General features: G+C 45.4%; 1 protein-coding gene across 5 annotated transcripts in view; it reads left to right on the forward strand.

Moving 5' to 3' along the window:
* LOC139552090 (disabled homolog 2-interacting protein-like) overlaps nucleotides 1-24,856 on the forward strand; it is a 222,111-nt gene that overhangs the window by 190,756 nt on the left and 6,499 nt on the right. For 4 of the 5 annotated variants that reach the window (XM_071363495.1, XM_071363493.1, XM_071363497.1 and 1 more), the window contains 9 exons: nucleotides 5,275-5,419; nucleotides 8,370-8,514; nucleotides 8,649-8,885; nucleotides 9,040-9,241; nucleotides 10,401-10,597; nucleotides 12,615-13,494; nucleotides 15,506-15,640; nucleotides 17,723-17,925; nucleotides 19,024-19,111. In XM_071363495.1, the coding sequence (XP_071219596.1) occupies nucleotides 5,275-5,419; nucleotides 8,370-8,514; nucleotides 8,649-8,885; nucleotides 9,040-9,241; nucleotides 10,401-10,597; nucleotides 12,615-13,494; nucleotides 15,506-15,640; nucleotides 17,723-17,925; nucleotides 19,024-19,111 (2,232 nt within the window). The remainder of the gene's footprint in view (nucleotides 1-5,274; nucleotides 5,420-8,369; nucleotides 8,515-8,648; nucleotides 8,886-9,039; nucleotides 9,242-10,400; nucleotides 10,598-12,614; nucleotides 13,495-15,505; nucleotides 15,641-17,722; nucleotides 17,926-19,023; nucleotides 19,112-24,856) is intronic. The other variant, XM_071363494.1, reaches the window with a different exon arrangement.

A 24,856-nucleotide genomic window follows, 5' to 3' on the forward strand; every position in this document is an offset into this window, starting at 1 on the left:
TGATATGGCCCCCTATTCCCTATGGGCCCTGGTCAAAAGTAGTGCACTATATAGGGAGTAGGGTTCCATTTCAGAGGCAGCTCTACCCTGCTTCCTGCTCTGATAGTGTCTGGTTTGAGTGAGGTTCTGGAAGTGTTTAGGAAGTATTTGCCAGGGACAGATGGCAGGGACCGGGATTGTCCATGATACCTTTTCCTCTTCCCAGTTTTCCAATTATCCCTAGCCGTGCAGATCCCTGCACATTTCACAGATCGACACGCGCACTCCTCACACTAAACTGGGCTCATCTCACACACACACACACACGCAAATTCCCTTAACGAACAGCCCTGCTGCCACAGGCCATTTAGCCATCATCGTCATGTGCTACTAGCTCTCCGCTTGTCCGGTAGTATGGTTCTGAGCTAGGTTAGTTAATACTGACTGGCTTTTGTGGATGATTTTGATAACACATCTCCATATTGCCATTACTGTGTGTATGTGTGTGTGTGCATGTGCGCGTGTGTGTTCTAGATAATACAGACTCCCCCATGACTGCGTCAGAAGAATGAGACAAACCATTATCACAGTGTGAGCCGTAATCACACTGCTATGGGCAGGGCTTGGCACTGTGACACACACACACACACACACGCACACACACACACACACACACACACACACACACGCACACACGCACACACGCACACACACAGTCTCACTTTCTCACTCGACTGCTAATGGGGATAGAAATGGACCGGAAAAATGACACTTTTTCTTTGTCAGTTGAATTTTTTTATTTATCAACATGTGAAATGAAACGTAGTGCCATGGCGCCTCGGCAGCAGCCCAAGCAGAGAGCTCCTGTACCTTATACCAATATTTCTTTACCATGAATTCCTTTTTATGGCATTGTTTTTACCGACAATATATCTGTTTTAAGAACGTGCGGTAACCTGAGTGATGGGTTAGTTCCAGATGGAGTTGCCGATGTGGCCGGGAGGGACTCAATGCTGTAAAACAGGGAACAAATCAGTTCAGATTTACCTTGAGAGGGAGTCGATGTGCCTAGCTTTGAGTCTGGTCAAGTTGATAAAAGAATGAACAATTCATCAGTTGCAGTGCGTGGGTAAAATCACTGGGGAAGCCAAGCCAATTAAAAAAAAGCTATATTACAACGTTGTGTGCTCTATAACCCATTGGTTCGTACTCCACCGTGATATGCAGTAAGGCCATGACAACGAAAAGACAACAGTCACACAGTGGCGGAATAAATTCAACTACACATACGTTTGTTTCATCACAAAACCGGAGAGCAACATCTGTCCGGTGAAGTCCACAAAGCAAATATTGAACGTAACAAACAGTTATATGACCTGCAGCACGGTGAAACAAGTTCATGTTTTCCACAGTTTACTAAACAGAAACTGATTTATAACCATGTAGTTACCACAAGTCAGCATAAAGACAACAGGAGCAATGCCTCTGCTATTCCAGCACCATTTACACTGAAACATTTAAACATCATCAAATCAATAAGGCTAAATATATACTTAGTTTAATACACTGAAAACAAACTTAAAGATACCAAAAACTATTTAGCTCAATCAATGTTGCTTAATATCATGTGGCTGTCCGTGGTATTGATTTCCCTGTGTGTGTGTGTGTGTGTGTGTGTGTGTGTGTGTGTGTGTGTGTGTGTGTGTGTGTGTGTGTGTGTGTGTGTGTGTGTGTGTGTGTGTGTGTGTGTGTGTGTGTGTGTGTGTGTGTGTGTGTGTGTGTGTACGTGCTTGCGTGCACTACTTGTAGACTAGTTGAACGCCAATGCCATCCTCCTCGTGTTGCCAAAACAGTCTATGGTCTGTCATATACTACGCTTTTAGTTTTTTCATAGGCTAGCAAGCATTTTAGCCACAGTAGGTAGCCTAACTTCCTCGGATGGGCAAAAATGAACCAGCTAAATTAGCTAGCTAGTTAACGTGAGCTTACTAGGCTACATCCAGGCTACATATTGAACTTCAGTTGTCTCAGGCCAGTGGCACAATATATTCATTTATGGTTCGATCATAATCGTTGGCCTGTACAGAGCATTATGTCAAAACCACAAGTCCAAATCCACATCTCCATCCACGGCTTAGGAAAGGGCCGATTTAGCAAGCTAGCTACTGCAGGACATCAACACAAGCAGACATGAAACAAACACGTTTGTCTGACAAGGATGACGTTTTGATTAGGATGTGATTTGATTGGTGTGAAGCCAAATCCAAACTGGCTTCCCTTGGGGGGCATTTTGCTGTGCCAGGACAACCCACAGTTGAGCTCAGCTCAACGCTGATTGGCTAATTCGTTTATAATTGTTTTATCAAGGGAGGCAAAATACTTGCTGGCATCAATCAATCAAATGCTACGGCGGCAACATGTCATACTCTTTTGCTCCAGACCGATACATGGGCTACACATACTGAGACAGAGGGGCGTTGTTTCCCTCGCTCGGATGATTCCTCCGGTGAGATTCAGCCACTAGCGAATTGACGGAAAATTATGAAAACACAGAGAGACGAAAGATAAATTATTATTATTATTTATTTATTTTATTGGTCAAATATTTGGGGAAGTCTGGCTTCCCTGGCATCCATGAATACATGCCACTGCATATAATCAGAATCCACCACAGCGTTAAGACTGAAGCTGGCAAGGAATTTGTTTCATTGGCTGGCTAGCTAACGTTAGCTGGCTAGCTGTTTTGATTCGAATACCAGCCAGCGTCCGGAGGTCGAGGATGGAGAGAATCCGAAAGCAAGACGGCAGTGGTGTGCTGCGATGAGGATCGTAGGGAGGACAGAGTTAGAAGGCTGCTCTTTAAATATTATTGAAATGTTGTGTGCTTTCTGGCACCACGTCGTGACTGCCATAGCATCATCCTTGTGAGGGCATCATTTTTGGGGTAGTGAAGTAGGTAGTTAGCTAGCTACCTACTTACTACAGAGTCCATGAACTGCAGTGGCTTAGCCACAACCTCATCTGACTGAGTTCTACTACGGAAAAGCCAGAGACCGCGAGACGCCTTGATGAGACTGCGTTTCCTGCCTGCCTACGGACTTTCTCTTCCCACTTGACCACCTCCCTCAGATAACCTCTCAAGCCATGAACGGACAATAAATTACTTGTCTTTTTTGTTTGCTTTGAAACGCTTTGAGATTCTTTGAAAAGCACTATATAAATTGAATAAATTATTATTGTTATTTGTAGTATTACTTGCACAATGCAAATAAGATATGAGTTGTGTCATAGGTCTACACACGTCCGACTAACACAGTAAATTGCTGTTTTATTTAAGGCAGTGCATTCGGAAAGTATTCAGACCTCTTTAATTTTTCCACATTTTGTTACGTTACAGCCTCATTCTAAAATGGATTAAATAAAATAAAAAATCCTCATCAATCTACACATAATACCCCATAATGACAAAGCGATAACAGGTTTTTAAAAATGTTTGCAAATGAATAATAAAAAATAAAAAAATATATCCTTATTTATATAAGTATTCAGACCCTTTGCTCTGAGACTTGAAATTGAGCTCAGGTGCATCCTGTTTCCATTGATCATCCTTGAGATGTTTCTACAACTTGATTGGAGTCCATCTGTGGTAAATTCAATTGATTGGACATGACTTTGTTCAGGGAGGTGACCAAGAACCCAATGGTCACTCTGACAGAGCTCCAGAGTTCCTCTGTGGAGATGGAAGAACCTTCCAGAAATCTCTGCTAAACTCCACCAATCAGGCCTTTATGAGAGAGTGGCCAGACGAAAGCCACTCCTCAGTAAAAGGCAGATGAGAGCCCGCATGGAGTTTGCCAAAAGGCACCTTTCCTCCAGACGTAATGCTTGGCATTCAGGCCAAAGAGTTCAAGTTTCTCTGGTCTGATGAAACCAAAATTGAACTCTATGGCCTGAATGCCAAGCATCACGTCTGGAGGAAACCTGGCACCATCCCTATGGTGAAGCATGGTGGTGGCAGGATCATGCTGCAGGGATGTTTTTCAGCGGCAGTGACTGGGAGACTAGTAAGGATCGAGGGAAAGATGAACAGAGCAAAGTACAGGGAGATCCTTGATGAAAACCTGCTCCAGAGCCCTCAGAACCTCAGACTGGGGCGAAGGTTTACCTTCCAACAGGACAACGACCCTAAGCACACAGCCAAGACAACGCAGGAGTGGCTTCGGGACAAGTCTCTGAATGTCCTTGAGTGGCCCAGCCAGTCTGGACTTGAACCTGATTGAACAACTATGGAGAGACCTGAAAATAGCTGTGCAGCAATGCTCCCCATCCAACCTGACAGAGCTTGAGAGGATCTACAGAGAAGAATGGGAGAAACACCCCAAATACAGGTGTGCCAAGCTTGTAGCGTCATACTCAAGAAGACTCAAGACTGTAATCGCTGCCAAAGGTGCTTCAACAAAGTACTGAGTAAAGGGTCTGAATACTTATGCAAATGTGATATTTCAGTTTTTTATTTTTAATACATTTGCAAAAATATATAAAAAATGAATGTTGCTTTGTCATTATGGTGTGCTGTGTATAGATTGATGAGGGGGGAAAGCGATGTAATCCATTTTAGAATAAGGCTGTAAAGTAACAAAATGTGGAAAAAGTGAAGGGGTCTGAATACTTTCCCAAATGCACATTGACATTGCTTAGCCTTTTTTTTAAATATAGCAACTGGCTTAAATCATTATGCATTTATCCCCAGCATTGATTTAACTGTTTAAAAAAAATATATATCCGTTATTTTACCAGGTAAGTTGACTGAGAACACGTTCTCATTTACAGCAACGACCTGGGGAATAGTTACAGGAGGGGGATGAATGAACCAATTGTAAACTGGGGACTATTAGGTGATGGTTTGAGGGCCAGATTGGGAATTTAGCCAGAACACCAGGGTTAACACCCCTACTCTTACAATAAGTGCCATGGGATCTTTAATGACCTCAGAGAGTCAGGACACCCGTTTAACGTCCCATCCGAAAGAAGGCACCCTACACAGGGCAATCACTGCCCTGGGGCATTGGGATATTTTTTAGACCAGAGGAAAGAGTGCCTCCTACTGGCCCTCCAACACCACTTCCAGCAGCATCTGGTCTCCCATCCAGGGACTGACCAGGACCAACCCTGCTTAGCATCAGAAGAAAGCCAGCAGTGGTATGCAGGGTGGTATGCTGCTGGCTTAGGAGTTGCAGTGTCTTCTGGGAGTTGTAGTCTCATCGCAACATGTTCTCTCTTCCTGTTTTGCTGTAGGACTTCCTGACTGACCTGATGATGTCAGAGGTGGACCGGTGTGGGGAGAACGAGCACCTGATCTTCAGAGAGAACACCCTGGCCACCAAGGCTATAGAGGAGTACCTCAAACTGGTGGGGCAGAAGTACCTGCAGGATGCACTTGGTAAGTCTGTCTGTCTGTCTGTCTGTATCTATATATCTGTCTGTCTGCCTCTTTTTCTGAATGTCTGCCTTCCTGCCTTCTCCAGCCTCTCTATGTCTTCAGTTATAGGAGAGGAGAGATAAGGCTATTGGAGACGATGAATGTGATAGGATCTGCTGTACAGAAGAGGAGGATGGGGCTGTAGATATGGTCTTTGTATTCAGCTGTAGGAGATGGCTGCAGAGATGACTGCTCCAGTCTGTGGACCGTGACATTTTCCTTCAGCGCAGCCCACCCTCTGGAGGAGAGAAAATAAATACTGTTTATCTCTCTGATGCCTGCCTTCAAGTCTTCACACTATTAATCAAACAAGCATAAATTCATAGAATGTTTGGGAATGACGTAGAGTGAGGCTATTTGTGAAAATTCTACAGCAATATAGAGTGGGATAGCGGCCGTGCGCTTGGACAATTAATAGACACTGCAGTAAATAAAGCCTAATAAAAACATCTGTCTCCACCGGAAACAAAATTGAGAGGAAAGGTCGGTCACTCACCCACTCCTCCAATGACATGACATCCTCCAAGCAGCTAGCTAACGTTAGGCTCTCGTTTTCTAGCTTGCTAAATAAATAGCTAAATAAATAGATGCGCTAGCCTATTAGCCATGTTGACTGATTTGTGATCCATGCTCTTGCTAGTTTGATTGTGTTGACATTCCCAGCCTTAGTTACATTCGTCAGTTTTTGTCCAAAATATTGAGTAATTGAAACTGAAACAGTGGAACCCGAATGAATGGAGGCAACAAACAATATACAAGCCAGCTGTGATTTACAACCTGATAGCAATATTTTATATTGATCATGATGTCTGATATTACGATTGTCTGTTTGTTTCATATCTGCAAAGTAGTTTAACTGCTGCCAGTTCCACTTTAAGTTCAGATGTGGCAAATTATAGAGTTTTGTTGATGCTGAGAAGAATGGAATGTATATGTTTTAAAATAACATTTTTTAGAACATTCTCTGAACATTACTAAAGTTTTCTTGTGGTTTTTATGGAACGTTTTCTTCATGTTCTGAGATCCGAAATGTATGTTTTTAAATAATATTATTAGAACGTTCCCTGAACGCTACTAAAGTTTCCTTGTTGTTTTTGTTGAAAGTTTTCTTAACGTTCCGGAACAATTTGAGAACACGGCTTTAAGTAGAACCACGAGGAAACCTGTAGGAAACGTTATGCTGAAGTACTGAAACTCCCACAGAGGAACGATGTTTCTTAACATTCCCCCGAAATATTTGACAACATTCTCAATGTCAAACCAGTCGGAGAAACGTTCCTTTAAAATTACCAAAATTGAAATTAAATATATCCATCTTTTAAGTTTTAGGAAATGTTCTGTTAAAGTAATGAAATACCACATTTTTTGTTAGTTCACAGTAAAGAGCTTACTGAGCTGTAGTAGAGGTCAAAGGTCATTGAGCTGTAGTGGAGGTCTTAAGGCAGAGAAGGCCCAACCCTCTGTACACAGGACTTTCTCTCTTTTTTCCCCCCTTCCCTATCTCACTCTCCCTTTCCCTACCAGAAGGTTAGTCCAGTGTTGTGTTATTGTCTGGCTGTGGTCCCGGCGATAAGCCTGGTGCATGTTGCTGTATTTACCTCATCCAGCCTGATTTAGAAACCTACACAGCAGCAGTTTTAGCTGCAGAAAAGCACACGTCCTCTCCGGCAAATGCTCTTTCTTTTTCCATCCGTCTCTCATTTCCCTCTCTGTGTATAGATCTAAAAGGTCTGTCTGTCTGTCTGTCTGTCTGTCTGTCTGTCTGTCTGTCTGTCTGTCTGTCTGTCTGTCTGTCTGTCTGTCTGTCTGTGTCTTTATTTCTGGGGTTGTGTTAAGCATATATTGGAGCCTCAGTGAATCACCCATGTGTGTATTCCTTGGAGCTAATGTGCTTTGAAGCTTACCGTAGGTGAATAATGGAACAACTCATCGCTACCAAAGATTGACTGGTTCTGGTCTGCTATGCAGGGGTGACATAAGGATGACCAGGAGTAGGGGTAGGGAGAGAGACAGACAAACTGTACAGGGAAAATGATTACACCTTATCACTGTCAAACTACAGATGAGATCTTCTTTTTATAGTCTTACCACATCCACTCTCTCTCTCTCTCTCTCTCTCTCTCTCTCTCTCTCTCTCTCTCTCTCTCTCTCTCTCTCTCTCTCTCTCTCTCTCTCTCTCCTACTCTCTCTCGCTCTCTCTCTCTCTCTCTCTTCCCTCACTTTAACTCTCTTGTTCTCCTTCACATGGGAAGGACAAGGTTGACAGGAAGGGGGAGAGGGGGTGGGGTGTTTGTGGAACGTTGATGGAGCGTTGTCCTAATGTTGTCTGTCTTGTTGTTACGTCGTCTGGTGCATTGACTAAGATTGAGCGCATGAACATCAGTCGTGTTACCTGGGATGACCTGGGTCTCCACTCAGGTTCACTCAGGGTTCTTATTGTTGGTTGACATCTTGTTGCCATTGGATAGTTGGTGACGGTCTGAAGTGATGTCTTGCTTATGGTATGCTGTTATGGTGTGATGTTTTGAATTAATTCTTTCAGCGATTCAGTGTCACTTTAATAAAAAAATTGCAGCGGTCAATAGCAAAAACAGCCCCCTGGTGGTCAATCATTATAACTACCCCCAGCAACAAACTGTTTACTGAATGAATGAATGTTTGTGACTGAATTAATGAAGGTTTGTGTCTGAATTAATGAATGTTTGTGTCTGAATTATTGAATGTTTGTGTCTGAATTAATGAATGTTTGTGTCTGAATTAATGAATGTTTGTGTCTGAATTAATGAATGTTTGTGTCTGAATTATTGAATGTTTGTGTCTCATTACTCACCTGTCTCCCTCTCCAACCCTGTTGACTCTCCATACTGACTGAATGTCAGTGTCTGACTGTCTCTCTCTCCCCGTGTTATAGGTGAGTTTATCAAGGCGCTGTATGAGTCAGATGAGAACTGTGAGGTGGACCCGTCCAAGTGTTCGTCCAATGACCTGCAGGAGCACCAGAGCAACCTGAAGATGTGCTGCGAGCTGGCCTTCTGCAAGATCATCAACTCCTACTGGTAACTACTGGGACACCAGCCACAATACACTACCATGTATCTCTCATGACATTTTAGGAACCACTGTAGCACAGGTAACAGTACACTGTCGTATCTCCTCCCTAACGTTGTTGATACTTCCCCCTCCCTGGCAGTGTGTTTCCACGGGAACTGAAGGAGGTGTTTGCGTCGTGGCGACAGGAGTGCAGTAGCCGGGGCCGACCGGACATCAGCGAGCGTCTGATCAGTGCGTCTCTGTTCCTGCGCTTCCTGTGTCCGGCCGTTATGTCACCGTCGCTCTTCAACCTGATGCAGGAGTACCCTGACGACCGCACCGCACGTACACTCACGCTCATCGCCAAGGTTACTCAGAACCTGGCCAACTTCACCAAGTGAGTGTGTGTTGATGGTGTGTGTGTTGACGTTGTCTGTTTTTACTGTGTTTGTGTGTGTGCAGAGAGAGAGAGAGCTTGTTATCTATACGCAGGCACTCACTCTCCCCCTCCTCTCTCTCTTTCTCTTTCTTTTTTTCTCCCTCCATCCCAGGTTTGGCAGTAAGGAGGAGTACATGTCCTTTATGAACCAGTTCCTGGAGCATGAGTGGACCAACATGCAGCGCTTCCTGCTGGAGATCTCTAACCCGGAGACCATCTCTAACACAGCAGGATTCGAAGGTTACATCGACCTGGGACGGGAGCTGTCCACCCTGCACAACCTGCTGTCAGAGGTCGTCTCTACCATGGACCAGGTAGCGCTGACAACCAGGGGGGAGGACAACAATGAATACAAGGGGACATTTTGTCATTCGTTCATATACACTTACGTCTGTATATCGTTTTTCAAGAATTGAAAGGAGACGGGAGTTTGTCCTGACCACTCAAGGCCCCAGCTATAAGTGGATTTTCATGATCAGAATTGGCCAAGAACAACTCTGAGCCCTGGTGAAAGCCTATACAACTAGGCCCCAGACCTTTCCTCTGGTCAGGTCATGTAGTCAGGAAAAACCTCTGGCCCTAATTAAATACGTCCTTTGAAAGTACATACTTAAAAATGATCTAGTGTATTATCACTACCCTTCAGTATTTCATGATGTACAGGGTGCATTAGCACGTTTACCTAACAGCATTCAACAATGTGTACAGCACACTATTGCTTATGTAATACAACTACTGCTATCACTCTCTGTCAATGAGAGTGCACTATTGGTATGCTCTGACTTGCAAATGGATTTGCTGGGACACCTAGTGCATAAGCCATGGTTCCGTATGGAGAGCCATCCCAGCGTGGTAATTACTAGGTACATTGGGGGCAAAACCCATAGACTCCATTTGTATGTGTGCGCTCCATCCGATCCTCACAGAGAACAACAAACTTCCTTTTATGAAAGAAAAAACTCCCGTCTGTCTCCGTTCGACATCAAGTCCTCCCCGGCTCTGATTCATTATTCAAACTGAAGGGGATAATTAGAGGAAGATTAGCACCCTGTAATTGGAAAAATAATACGCCATCTAGCAGCTGACTGACTGATACAGACACGGGGACGGACATTTTGGAGGAAAATAGTTGCGGTCTCGTCTGCGATCCAAGGTTTCAGTTAGTGCCTATAAAAGTTGCAACGGCACCACATGAATGCTTAAAATGGATTCATGTAGTGGAGTAGAAGACCGTGAAGAATACCATTAATACAGAGTGAGCCTAAGTAGGAGGAAGTTTGCCCCCAAGCCTAGACACTGATCTAATGTCAGTCTTGTCAGTCTAATGTCTTCCGCACCCCACCGCCCTAATTAGTTATTAGGATTGCAGGAGGTGGAAGTGGATCTTAGATCTGCGCTTAAAGGCCTCAACTTTTATACTGCGCTACCCTCACCCCTGAGCCCATCTCTGACTTTTAACCTTTTGCCCCTCAGACCTCCGCCTCCAAACTGGGGCCTCTACCCAGGATCCTCCGGGAGGTGAACACAGCGCTGACCAACCCGTCCAGTATGACCATGACCATGACCGCTCCGTCCCCCTCTGACCGTACGGGGTCGCCGCCCAACGCCGGGGCAGGCTGCAGCATCTCCACCGGCCTGCAGAAGATGGTCATCGACAATGACCTCTCAGGGTAAGGACAGGGTGAGGGTAGGGTAAAGGTTAGGGAGAACAAACAAAACAAGGAAACGGTATGGGTATGGGTAAGGATGGTTAAGGTGGTCAAGGTTTGCTCTTCAAATTTGACGTGAGATGAAAGGTAATGAAGATCTCTAATGAAGATCAACAATGAAGAATGATAATGAAGATCTCTTGTAAGTTCATTTCTTTGTTAGGTGAAGGTTAGGGTTAGGGTTAGATGAAGGTCATTGTTGTCTATTGTGTTCAACACTGGTCCAGGATCAATCGGTATAATTAGCCACTGTCGTCGTTGTCGCCCCCCCCCCCCCCCCTCCCCTTATCAGACCACACTATGGTGTGTCGACCCAGTCACAATCCCTGTTCTGTCCCCTCCATTCCCTCCTTATCAGGCTGGCAGAGAACCTGTAACCCCAGTCAGATTTATGGAGGCTGGAGTGAACAAGCCTAGCATTCTAGCAGTCTTTCTTAATTACATCCCATTCACACAGAGAGGGAGGGAGGGAGATGGATATAGAGAGAGGAGAGAGAGAAAGCAGCAGAGAGAGAGAAAGTGAGAGAGAGAGATTATGGGGACATAAATCGTGGCTGTCAAGGTAATCGTCTCCAGACAATAAAGCTCCTGACTGGGTGGTGGAGGAAAAGAGAGGAGGAGGAGGGGAGGGGGGGAGAGAGAATGAGTGTGGATCACTTAACTTCTCCCTATGACTCACATCCTCACCTGCTGCTGGTTTGCTGTTTATATACCATGTGTCCTGTTGTGTAGGGTGAGTGTTCATTGAGATTTCACACTTAAAACCTGTTATGGCTGCAATCCCGTTAACGGGATAAGTGTCATCAACAACCGCTGAATAGCATAGCGCTACATTCAATAAATATTACTAAAAATATTTATATTCATGAAATCACAAGTGCAATATAGCAAAACACAGCTTAGCCTTTTGTTAATCCACCTGTCGTGTCAGATTTTGAAATTATGCTTTACAGCGAAAGCAATCCAAGTGTTTGTGTAAGTTTATCGATCGCTCGACAAAACATTAAGTACACTTAGCATCAAGTAGCTCGGTCACGAAAATCAGAAAAGCAATCAAATGAATCATTTACCTTTGATAATCTTCGGATGTGTTCACTCACGAGACTCCCAGTTAGACAACAAATGTTCCTTTTGTTCCATAAAGATTATTTTTATATCCAAAATACCTCCGTTTGTTTGGCGCGTTATGTTCAGAAATCCACAGGAAAGAGCGGTCACGACAACGCAGACGAAAATTCCAAATAGTTTCCATAATGTCCACAGAAACATGTCAAACGTTTTTTATAATCAATCCTCAGGTTCTTTTTAAAATATATAATCGATAATATATCAACCGCAAATGTCTTTCACAGTAGGAGAGGGGAAAACAATGGCTGTCCAAACTCTGTTGCGCGAGCAAAACTCATGTGACCACTTGACGAGATGTTATCGTTCTGGCTCATTTTTCAAAATAAAAGCCTGAAACTATGTCTGAAGACTGTTGACACTTTGAGGAAGCGATAGGAAAAGGAATCTGGTTCATATCCCTTTAAATCCAGCAAAGGGAGGCTATGGAACATGGAGTTTTCAAAATAGAAGCCACTTCCTGTTTGGATTTTCCTCAGGGTTTCGCCTGCAATATCAGTTCTGTTTTACTCACAGACAATATGTTGACAGTTTTGGAAACTTTAGAGTGTTTTCTATCCAATACTAATAATAATATGCATATATTAGCAACTGACTGAGGAGCTGGCCATTTACAATGGGCACCTTTTCATCCAAGCTACTCAATACTGCCCCTGCAGCCATAAAAAGTTAACTGTTTCTCATGTGTGGGCTGAAGGGTTTGACTGGTCATTTTTCATGTCTGTAAGGGTCAATAGATACAGCAGTGTACAACTGTTTTACAGAATAGTCAAAACCTCTCTCTCTATCTTTGTCATTCCTCCTTTTTACCTCTTGCTCCTCCTCCCCTCAACCCCCCTCTCTCCTTTCTCAGGTTGGTGGACTTCACCAGGTTACCCTCCCCGACCCCGGAGAACAAGGACCTATTCTTCGTCACCAGGAATTCTGGGATCCACCCCTCTCCGGCCCGCAGCTCTAGCTACTCCGAGTCCAATGAACCCGAGCTGGGCATTGCCAACGGCAGCAAAAGCCTGTCCATGGTGGACCTCCAGGACCCCCGCATCTTAGAGAGCGGCCCCTCAGACGGACTGGGAGAGGGCATCGTTCCTGGGGGAGTGTGGTCGGCCCGGACCCCCCAGGGTAACATCATTGGAGGTCCTACACTGAGGAGGCCTGTCCAGATCCCCACCACCCCTGGGTCGGAGAGCGCCCCAGGCAGGCCGGCACAGCTTCTAGCCCCCCTGTCCTTCCAGAACCCCGTCTACCAGATGGCGGTAGGGCTGCCAGTGTCGCCGCGAGGCATGGCCGACTCAGGCTCCGAGTGCCACAGCTCCCACAGTTCCCATAGCAACAACGAGGACGGGCTGGGAGGAGGAGGGAAGCACAACACCTTCCTGAACCACGGAGGAGGAGGAGGAGGTGGGGGGAGTAGCGGGGAGGAGTATGCACGTCGTTCGGGGGAGTTTGTAGGCACGCGGAGGCAGCTGTCACTCACAGAGGCCCAGCCCACCATGCCCAGACAAAACAACGCCGGCCCCCAGCGCAGGATAGACCAGCCCCCTCCGCAGACCACCGTCACCAGGGGCCGCACGCCGCCCAACCTGCTCAACAGCGGGCCCTACCCGCGCCCCTCCAGCGGCAGCATGATGTCATCATCGCCCGACTGGCCCGGCAGTGGTGCGCGGCTACGGCAACAGTCGTCGTCATCAAAAGGAGACAGCCCCGAGACCAAGCAGAGAGCCCAGCACAAACAGGTCAGGCAACGTACGCTTGTTCAAATGACTGTGTATGGGATAGCTGTTACAGCGTGGTTCTTGGCTGGCAGTCATGTTGGTAACTTCAAAATTGGCTTCCAGGGTTCGTACCGTATCAGCTTTGAAACCAGATAATGTGTTCCTCAATGAGTTCTCAGGCTAAATAAGGCTTTAAATGAACAAATGACGCAGTGTCACGGAAAGCTTCCATTAATACCACTTCATCCCATTATGCTTTGTAATGGCCGTGAATGCCGCGCTCGACGTCTCTGCACCGCTTACACGTGGACGTCTAATAGCACGGGATCACAGGTAGAGTGATGGATGCAGGCACCGGTCTATTGTTTCCCGCTTTCGTACTGACGCATCGAGATAGACAGGCTAGTTAGTTTATTAGTTAGTCGTTTTTTGGGGGTTGGTGGGTTGGTAGCAGGTCACACGCACGCTTACTCAAATCTTGCGCTCGGTTATGTGTGTGTGTGTGTGTGTGTGTGTGTGTGTGTGTGTGTGTGTGTGTGTGTGTGTGTGTGTGTGTGTGTGTGTGTGTGTGTGTGTGTGTGTGTGTGTGTGTGTGTGTGTGTGGCTGTGTGTGGCTGTGTGTGGCTGTGTGTGTGTGGCTGTGTGTCTCTCGCTGTTGGGTCTGGGAGTTGTTCTAGTGTATAATTGATCTGCTGGCATCCTTGGGCTGTTAAAGATGACCTCATAGTCAGCAGGACCAGACTGGCTGTTCGATGGTTTCCCCCCCCGGGGGATCTCTGGCCTCAAGGTGACAGAAAGGACATTTACATTCCCAGTTTCCCGCAATACCCTGCTCTCCCTTAGGGAGTGATTGGCCCGGCTTAGTGATTGACTGATTGGTGTAGCCCGAGGGTCGAGGGTTAATGGGGTCGTAATGGAAACCAGACGGACACCATGCGCGCCCTCGGGGATTAGTTAAGCATGTTGTTTTGAATGTCTTCTTCCTTCCTTCCTCTCTGAATTCCATTAGAGAGACATGGCAGGAGGATTAGAGCGAGACATTGAGAAGGAAATCAATTGCTTGATTGAGTCGCTGTCTGGCTGCACTGACTGGTTTTCAGCTCTGTCTGGAGATGCATGTATTTTTAATAGAGCTCGGTGCTTATATACTGAGAAGATTGCAACTATAGTTCTAATCCGTGTAACACAGTTGTAATCAAACCTGGCTAGGTTCTGAGTTTACGAAATGATCCTGTCTCAGTCCATTTTAGAATGATGTCCAGAAATGATGATAAGCTGTTGTGCATGTCGCCGAACATCACGTGAATATGTCGCTAACTAACAGACTACCTAACGTTATATATTCAGTAGAAATCTCTTGTCTGTCTTGACCTTGGTATTGTTCTGAGAAGTGTCCAATGACAATGAAATGACAGTGTGAGGTTTGAGCTAATACATTTCAATTCATTCAGTTCACCATATCTGAGAGTCAAGTAAATATATTCACTGTTTCAGTTCCAAAGAGTATTTTGGACTTTGTCTGTGAAACGATCCTACTCTTCTTTCACTCCCTTCACAGTCCAAAAGCTCCATCTCCCTCTGACCAACTGTCAGTCACCATAACTGACACATTTAATGACACACACACACACACTCTCTCTCACTCATACACGCACACACACACACTCGCTCTCTATCTCACACTCAAACACACACACATACACTCTCACACATACCACACACACACACACACACACACACACACACACACACACACACACACACACACACACACACACACACACACACACACACACACACACACACACACACACACACACACACACACACACACACACACACACGACACTCTGCTCTAGTGATCACATTATGTGTTCGTCACGTTCCGTGTGCATTTCATGCTTATTCCGGTGTGTATGTAATCTGTATGTCGGTGTGTGTGCACCGTATGCCGGTGTGTGTGTACCGTATGACGTGTGTGGGCGTCCCACTCGACTCAGCTCATGTGTGTGTGTTGTGTTGGTTCCACTAGGCCCCCTCCCCAATGAACCCCAATGCGCTGGACCGTACGGCTGCCTGGCTGTTGAATATGAATGTGCAGTATGTAGACCATGAGGGGATGGACCCCGAGTTCAGAAACAGAGAGGATCTCACTCAGGCCGAGAAGGTAACGTCCAACTCCCAAACCAACCTTAACCCCCTCTCAGCCTCCCTTTTACCTCCATAACTACCCACTCCCCCCCCCCCCCCCTCCTCAGCACCCATCTTCTACCTTTCCGCCTAACCCTCAACTGTAAACACTATCACTCCCTGTAACCAGTACTCTCTCTACTCCCCTCAACTCCCAATGCCAGGACCTCCGTCCTACCCTTAACTTTTCCCCCTTACAACTTACAATCACTCACAGTAACCCAGCATCTCTAATAACAATTCTCTGAATGGTCAAAGGATTTCAACTTTAAGGTATTCTCTTTTTTAATTGTGTGTGTGTGTGTGTGTGTGTGTGTGTGTGTGTGTGTGTGTGTGTGTGTGTGTGTGTGTGTGTGTGTGTGTGTGTGTGTGTGTGTGTGTGTGTGTGTGTGTGTGTGTGTGTGTGTGTGTGTGTGTGTGTGTGTGTGTGTTTATGCTTCCTTCTGCTTATTCACTTGCTTCTCATCCCACCAGCACATCTCATTGGCTCTCAGCTCCTCATGCTTTGACTGGCTGTCACACTCACACCTCGGCTGCACATGATTCATACATGATCATTACAGCTCTATCAAACGTTGAGGAAGATGGAGCGTGCCTAACCAATGCACAATCAATAATTAACTCCAGCTTTGATGGGAACCTTCAGAGGACGTTTTAAAACTACACACAAAAAAATCTGGGTTCCTCAAGGGGATGGTTCTATGTGGAACCAGAATGACTCAAATAACCCTTTGAGTTCTCCAATGGTTCTTTACAGTTCACAAAATAGTTCTTTGCTCTTTTAGTGAATATTAAAATGTAGGGTAGGTGGCTCACTATAATATTTTGGGGTGTGGTTTGCCTACCGCTCTTTTTGTGCAACCGTGAGTGAGAGTGTCATTCCTGTTTATGTAATGTGTTTTTATGCCGTTACATGTTATATAAGACTATGACCAGTGAAGCTGTCTTGTGAAACACTCCAGGATGGCCTTGTATCAATTGAGACTGGTTGACTAAATCAGTCAGGTGTTCTCAATTCTCTCCTCAGGGACACCCAGCTGTTTCAAAGGTGGCACACTTGATTCAACTTGTCAATTAACACAATAATAACACCTATGGAATTTTAACAATATGGCTGATAGAAAACCCTGTGGTTCTTCAAAGGGATCTATAAAGAATTGTGGGTTGGAACCATAGCGGAACCCTTTTTGGGTGCTTTATAGATCCTTAGGGAAGGGTTCTTTATACCACCATATAGGTTCCATTTAGAACCCCTATCTGGTACTATTTAGAACCATTATTGTTTAGTGCGTACCCTTAAATGCAGCTGCAGGATCCAGGATGTGTTTTCTTAAAGGGATTTGCTTCTGCTCCTCGTTTCTCCCAGCCAGCACAAACTCTCTCCTCTCCAGCACCGTTCACAGGTCCGTCTTCTCCCTCTCATCCCTCCGTCTATTCCCTCTCTTCCTTCTCCCTCTTTCTTCTGGAACAGTGCTCAGCTTAAGTCCTCACAGGCCCAGGTTTAGAGGTTAGGGATCAAAGGCAAGTGCTGGTGGGATTTGAGACATGGAAGGAATGGAAACGTATCCCTCCCAGGAATACTGGTGGCTTAGAAAAGTTTGAAGTTTTACTATGAGTGTTGGCTAATGGGTACGTATCGTCTTCCACACTTTCAGCCCTTTTTATAATCCTGCCTAGTTTCAGTTTCCCTTCAGTATTTGACCATTTAAAACTTGAAACCAGGTGGACAAAAAAATAACGAGATGCAGAAATTGTGTGACAATTAGGTGATACACCTGTCATGGTCTACCGGAGGACCACTTTGATGAGGAGGACTTTGACAGTGGTGATAATGTTGACGGTTAATGCCCTCTTTAACCTAGAAATAACAGGACAATTGAATGGGCTAGTATGGGTCTGCACCATTTGAAACAATTATTGGGCTGGCACTGTTGATGATGATGATGATAATAATACAAATTCGGACTCTCTCGCTCTCTCCTGTCTGTAATAGCAGGTGGCTGTATTGCTGGTGACTCTGACTCTTCCTCTAACCCTGTCTCTCTCTCTTTCTCTCCAGTACCAGCAGGAGATCGTGGTCCTCCAGGAGAAGCTGCGTGTGTCGGTCCAGAAGCTGGAGGAGTACGAGGCTCGTCTGAAGGGCCAGGATGACGGAGGTCCGAAGGTTCTGATGGAGTACCAGGCACGGCTGGAGGAGTCTGAGGAACGCCTGAGGCGACAGCAGGACGACAAGGACCTCCAGATGAAGGGTATCATCAGCAGGTACGTCTGGCGTGGGGGATCAGACCCTTTCCCGACAGCCCGGTCAATGTAAAGAAGGAGAGGTAGAGTGGAGGGATGGCGATAACGTCGGAGGTGTAGAAAGAGAGCGTGAACGTGTGGTAAGAGAGAGCGAGGACACGCCGAGAGAGAGGGGGAGGGTGTGTGTCGTACGAGACAAAAAGGTCAAACTAAAGGCTGATTTTACCTAGGTTTGTAGAGACACAAGGGACCTCAAGAGTTAACCATCCCTGTGAGTGGGTTTCATGCCTCGTATTTCTATGCTTTAGCAGAGAAGTGAGATATGTTAGAAGCTTTGTGCAGCAGAGATTTGGAAACAAAAAAAGGGAGAAAGTGATCTACGGGAATTTCGAGAGGTCCAAGCCGACCTTCTGATAAAGGATGCGGCGACGAGTATTAAACCGGTCACCTGTGACAAAGTGAAGCGGACTGTGGTAGCGCGGAATAAAAGGGAAGGAGAGAGAGCGAGAGAGAGAGATGGGGGATGTTATCTGCTGTGTGTTCCTGATGTTATCTGCTGGTCTGTGATGTCAGGAGACACAACGCTTCCCTGTTCCCGTCAGATCCTTATCACACTGCACTCTGCTGTTAGAGCCTACACACACACACACACTCACACAAGCACACAACTCACACACACACACCTCACATTACTCAATACACACACACATCTCACAAAACTCAATATACTGACATTTCACAAACTCAATTAAAGTGAAAAGTGTTATCCTGATGTCTAAATGCCTAGCAGACCAGTGCCCGAGACACACACACCTCACAAACTCAATTAGAAGCTACACTCCTACACACACCTCTTAAATACATAGCAGACCAGCGGGCCCAAGATAACCTCCTTCCAATAACTCCATTACAGGATGTGCGGCGTGCAGTCCGGCATACACCTTTAAAGCACTAGCAGACCCCTGTGTGTCAAGAGTAGCACGCTCCTTACGCACGCTCCTGCACTGTATCCACATACCTTGGTTCTTACACTGTGTGCGTCCTTCTGTTTGTGTCGCTACTGTCCCTCTAACACAGTGTGTGTGCGTCATGTCTTGCTGTGTACGTGTGTGTGTCCAGGCTAATGTCTGTGGAAGAGGAGCTGAAGAAAGACCATAGTGATATGCAGGCTGTGGTCGACTCCAAACAGAAGGTCATTGATGCACAGGTCAGTCACACGCGCACGCACGCACGCACACACACACACACACACACACACACACACACACACACACACACACACACACACACACACACACACACACACACACACACACACACACACACACACACACACACACACACACACACACACACACACACACACACACACACACACACTTACCCTAACCCTTAGTATACTACTACCCTCATCCATACGTGGGTATATTATCCCATATTCCATCTCCCCTGCATGACTTCAAGTTTAAGTTGTATTAGTCGTATGTACAGTATACACATGGTATGCTTACTTGCAGGTTCCTTCTTGACAATGCAACAACAGTAATAAATAATAAAATATTACAAACAAAGTAAATGGATCAATAGAATAGAATAAACATTTTAGCATTAGTATAATACAGGAAAGCACAATTTATAGTACAATATTTACACAGTGTTTCAATTGTGCAGTATTAGCAATAGTAAATAAGAGTGTGCTAGCAGCCATTGTGATGTGTGTGTAGTATGAAGGTATATGTGTATGTGTGTATGTCTGTGTGGGTGTGTACATAGGTGCGGAGAGTCAGTGCAGGTAGTCAGTTCAGTTCAGAAGTCTGATGGCTTGTAGATAGAAACGGTGAACATCTTGTGGCTAGGGTGTGTGGGGTCCATGGTGATGCTGCAGGACTTCCTCAGGCACCGTCCTGGATAGGTGGGAACACGGACCCAGTGATGTACTGGGCCGACTTCACCACCCGCTGGAGGGCCTTGCGGTTCTGAACGGAGCAAATCCCATAGCAGGCCGGGATGCAACCGGTCAGGACGCTCTCGATGGTGCAGGAGTAGTATTTGAAGAGGACCCGGGGTGGCATGCCACATTTCTTCAGCTGCGTCAAGAGATGCTGTTGCTCCTTCCTGGCAAGAGTGGTGGTGTTGTTGGTCTTATTGTGATGTGGACACCGAGGAACTTACAGAGCCTTCAGAAAGTATTCACACCCCTTGACTTTTTCCACATTTTGTTGTGCTACAGCCTGAATTTAAAATCTATTCAATTTAGATTTTGGGGGAGGGGGGGGCACTGGCCTACACACAAAACCCTAAAATGTCAAAGTGGAATTACTTTTTCAAAAATGCCTTGAGCCAGTAAGTATTCAACCCATTTGTTATGGTAAGCGTAAATTAGTTCAGGAGAAAAAATGTACCGTATGACGTGTGTGGGCTTCCCACTCTGCTCAGCGCGTGTGTGTGTGTGTGTGTGTGTGTGTGTGTGTGTGTGTGTGTGTGTGTGTGTGTGTGTGTGTGTGTGTGTGTGTGTGTGTGTGTGTGTGTGTGTGTGTGTGTGTGTGTTGCATGGACTCACTCTGTGTGCAATAAGTAGTGATTAACATTAACATTATTTTTGAATGAATAGGTAATCTCTGTACCCCACACATACAGTTATCTTTACGGTTCCTCAGTCGAGCAGTGAATTTCAAACACATTTTCAACCACAAATACCAGGGAGGTTTTCTAAAGCCTCACAAAGAGCACCTATTGGTAGATGGGTCCAACGTTTTTTTAAAAGACATTGAATATCTCTTTGAGCATGGTGAAGTTATTAATTACACTTTGAAAGGTGTATAAGTACACACAGTCACTACAAAGATAGAGGCGTCCTTCCTCACTCAGTTGCCGGATAGGAAGGAAACCACTCAGGGATTTCACCATAAGGCCAATGCAATGGTGACATTAAAACAGTTACACAGTTTAATGGTCATGATAGGAGAAAACGGAGGATGGATCAACAACATTGTAGTTACTCCACAATGCTAACCTATAATTGACAGAGTGAAAAGAAGAAAGCCTGTACAGAATAAAAATATTCCAAAGCATGCATCCTGTTTGCAGTAAGGCACTAAAAGTAATACTGAAAAAAATGTGGCAAAGCAATTAACTTTTTGTCCTGAATACAAAGTGTTATGTTTGGGGCAAATCCAATACAACACATTACTGAATACCACTCTCCATATTTTCAAGCATAGTGGTGGCTACATCATGTTATGGGTATGCTTGTAATCGTTAAGGACTGGGGAGTTTTTCAGGATAAAAAATAAATGCTATGGAGCTAAGCATAGGCAAAATCCTAGAGGAAAACCTGGTTCAGTCTGCTTTCCACCAGACACTGGGAGATGGATTCACCTTTCAGCAGGACAATACCAAGAAGACAGTGAATGTTCCGGAGTGGCCGAGTTATAGTTCTAAATCTATGGCAAGACCTGAAAATGGTTGCGTAGCAATGATCAACAATCAATTTGACAGAGTTTGAAGAATTTTGAAAATAATTATAGCAAATGTTGCACAATCCAGGTGTGGAAAGCTCTTAGTGACTTACCCAGAAAGACTCACAGCTGTAATCGCTGTCAAAGGTGATTCTACAAAGTATTGACTCATGGGTCTTTTTCAATAAATTTACTAAAATGTCTAAAAACATTACATTTACATTTATGTCATTTAGCAGACGCTCTTATCCAGAGCGACTTACAAATTGGAAAGTTCATACATATTCATCCTGGTCCCCCCGTGGGGAATGAACCCACAACCCTGGCGTTGCAAGCGCCATGCTCTACCAACTGAGCCACACGGGACCACGTTGTTTACATGTAAACATGTTTACACTATGTCATTATGGGGTATTGTGTGTAGATGGGGCAAAAAATATATGTTTAATGAATGGGGGCGGCAGGTAGCCTAATGGTTAGTGCGTTGGACTAGTAACCGAAAGGTTGCAAGATCGAATCCCTGAGCTGACAAGGTAAAAATCTGTTGTTCTGGCCCTGAAATAAAGGCCGTCATTGAAAATAAGAATTTGTTCTTAACTGGCTTGCCTAGTTAAATAAAGGAAAAATAAAACACTGTAACACAACAAAATGTGTAATAAGTCAAGGGGTATGAATACTTTCTGAAGGCACTGTAAAACTGCATACTATCTCTACTGCAGTCCTGTTGATGTGGATTGGGGCATGTTCCCTCCTCTGCTTCCTGAAGTCAACAACTAACTTGTTTTGCTGATGCTGAGAGAGAGGTTGTTGTCCTGCCACTACAATGCCAGTTCACGTACCTCCTCCCTATAGGCCGACTCATCGTTGTTGGTTATCAGGCCTACAACCGTACGATGTCGTCATCAAACTTGATGACGTAGTTGGTGTCATGCAAAGCCACACAGCTGTGGGTGAGCAGGGAGCACAGCAGAGGGTGTAGAGAGTTCCACCAACCAATGGGCTAGAATGTCCGCATCTGGTGTGGGCCTTACGATTCTTAATAACTTCCACCACTTTTACACACACGCTACACCACTTTGAGGTAAGGAAGAATGTAACAGGATCATTTACTTGTATGTCGAGGTTGCCTCAGTGGGGTTCTGCTAGGATGGGATGAAGCCAAGTCTCTTGTGACAGTAGAGCTGAGGATAGGTTCTCATCAGTAGGTGTTTGCTTTCCGAAGAGTTCCCGTGGGCGTGGCCGCACCTCGCAGAAACTTGATCTCACATCTGTTAGCAAGTTCTGTCATTTATAGGGATACTCACAGTGGGCAGGCTGATGCCGGTCCGGACAGGGTGATTCTAAGAATTCAACACATTTTATGTTTTTTTGAGACAAACCAGAGTCTTCCTCATAAGTGTCCACAGCATGTTTCTACTGCACAGTTGAACAATCTCTAGGATGAAACACATAAGCCTTTTAGGCACCAAACATGCTTTTGGTAAAATGTATCCGTTCTATGTTATAGCAAAATACCTGTTATACCCCCTTTAATGACATAGGACAATCAGGAGAAAATAGCACATTATGCTTCCAGATAACATTGATACGAAAACATGTTTAAATGTCCTTCAGACTCAAAAAGACTGGCTAGCCATTTAGCCAGTAACAAAAGTAGATCACAAGACGTTCTGTTTTCTGTCTGCTGGCTCCCCAGAGTCGTAAATGGGGAAAGGGAGAGTTTATTTGTCTTGTGATAGCTTGTAAAGGGGAGGCTAGAATTTGGGATATCAGTTCTCCACCCCCTTGTGGGCTCTTGTTACAACACTCGTCTGGGAGGGAGGCTTCGGTGGGCAGCACACAGCTGGATTTGCCTTTGTAGTCTGTGTTAGTATGTAGTCCTTTTTTTTATTTTACCTTTATTTAACAAGGCAAGTCAGTTAAGAACAAATTCTTATTGTCAATGACAGCCTAGGAACAGTGGGTTAACTGCCTTGTTCAGGGGCAGAACGACAGATATTCACCTTGTCAGCTCGGGGATTCGATCTTGCAACCTTTCGGTTTCTAGTCCAACGCTCTAACCACTACGCTACCCGCCACCTTGCCACAGGTGTCGTGAGTCTGAGTTGTCGAACGTCTATTCAAGTTTGAGTCTGTATTGTCTTTCTGCGTCCCTAATGGATTTGCGGAGCTTGTACCTGGCTTGCTTTGTACGTGTCGCGCGTCATCGGGATTCGCTCTGCGGACATTGAATGATAGTACGGGCTCTCAGCGTGGTATGGATTTCTCTGTTCATCCAGGGTTCTTGGTTGGGGTATGTCCGGATTGTTATTGTGGGTACAACATCATCAACATATTTCCTAATGAAGCTTGTGACAGATAGATTTAGCCAAAGCATTCTCAGGGATAGTTAGTTGGTTGACTATATAAAATCCCAATGAGAGAGGGCAGGGCAGTCTGCGGTGGCATAAAACAGTACTGCAGGTCATTATGATAATCTTGGAATGAGAGTCGAGCGCTCACACACACGTCCTGTGTTTGCAACGTTTGAACCTCATAGAGAGAGAGGCATGGAGAAAACAAAGAAGCCCATGCAGCGCCTAGTCAACTGTGCTCAATATATTGTGTGTGTTTTGTGTGTGTGTATGTGTGTGTGTGTTTTGTGTGTGTGTGTGTGTTTTGTGACATCTGCTACAGGACGTGAAGGGTGACAGAACATGGAAATACATAGAGATGTTTAATTCAACCAGTCAGAACTCTGTGGCGGTGACGAGGCTTGAACAGCTGAGCGCGACAACGCGACCCTACGCTTCAGTGTTACAGACTAACTAATATTTACATTAACACTATTCTTCCTTACTTGTCTGTCAACAAGCGTGACTCATTCCCGCCCCTGCCTGTCTGTCAATGGCCGTGACTCATTTTACATTGTAAACTCTTGTCTACTTCTGACGGCAGAGTGGCAGCTCTGTGTTGTGGCATGACATTTTCCGATGCAAACCTTGACACCGACGCAAGCACACAAGCTTCGACGTGAGTCAAACAAAGTTGTAGGAATGCAGTTGAAAGACGGCGCAATGTCAACTCGCAGACAGCGGTGCACAGACACACACACACACGTACAAACAGAAGCTCATCTGCACAGTAAAGTAATGGGAGTTGAGTGTGCAAACAGAGAGGCGGTGGTAAGGCAATGAGCCGCTCCCTGAGTCAACAGACAGAGAGAATGAATATGGAAAGCTCATTAAGAAGAGAGGGAGAGAAGTGAATCGTGAATTAGAGAGCACCTCGGGTGGATGAACATGAACGCGATGGGACTTCAGATGATACCGTAAACAACACTAACAGGAGCAGGGAGGCTACATCTCCATTTTGCCATTAATGCATCTGGTTGTCTGGCTGGCTGCCTCGCTGGCTGGTCGTCTGTCTGGCTGCCTGGCTATCTGTGTCTGTGTACTTCACCGACCTATCTTTGCACAGGCCTATATTTGGTATCTCTCTCTTGCTGTTTGCTG

The sequence above is a fragment of the Salvelinus alpinus genome, chromosome 24, assembly GCF_045679555.1.
Source record: "Salvelinus alpinus chromosome 24, SLU_Salpinus.1, whole genome shotgun sequence".
NCBI classification, from domain to species: domain Eukaryota; kingdom Metazoa; phylum Chordata; class Actinopteri; order Salmoniformes; family Salmonidae; genus Salvelinus; species Salvelinus alpinus.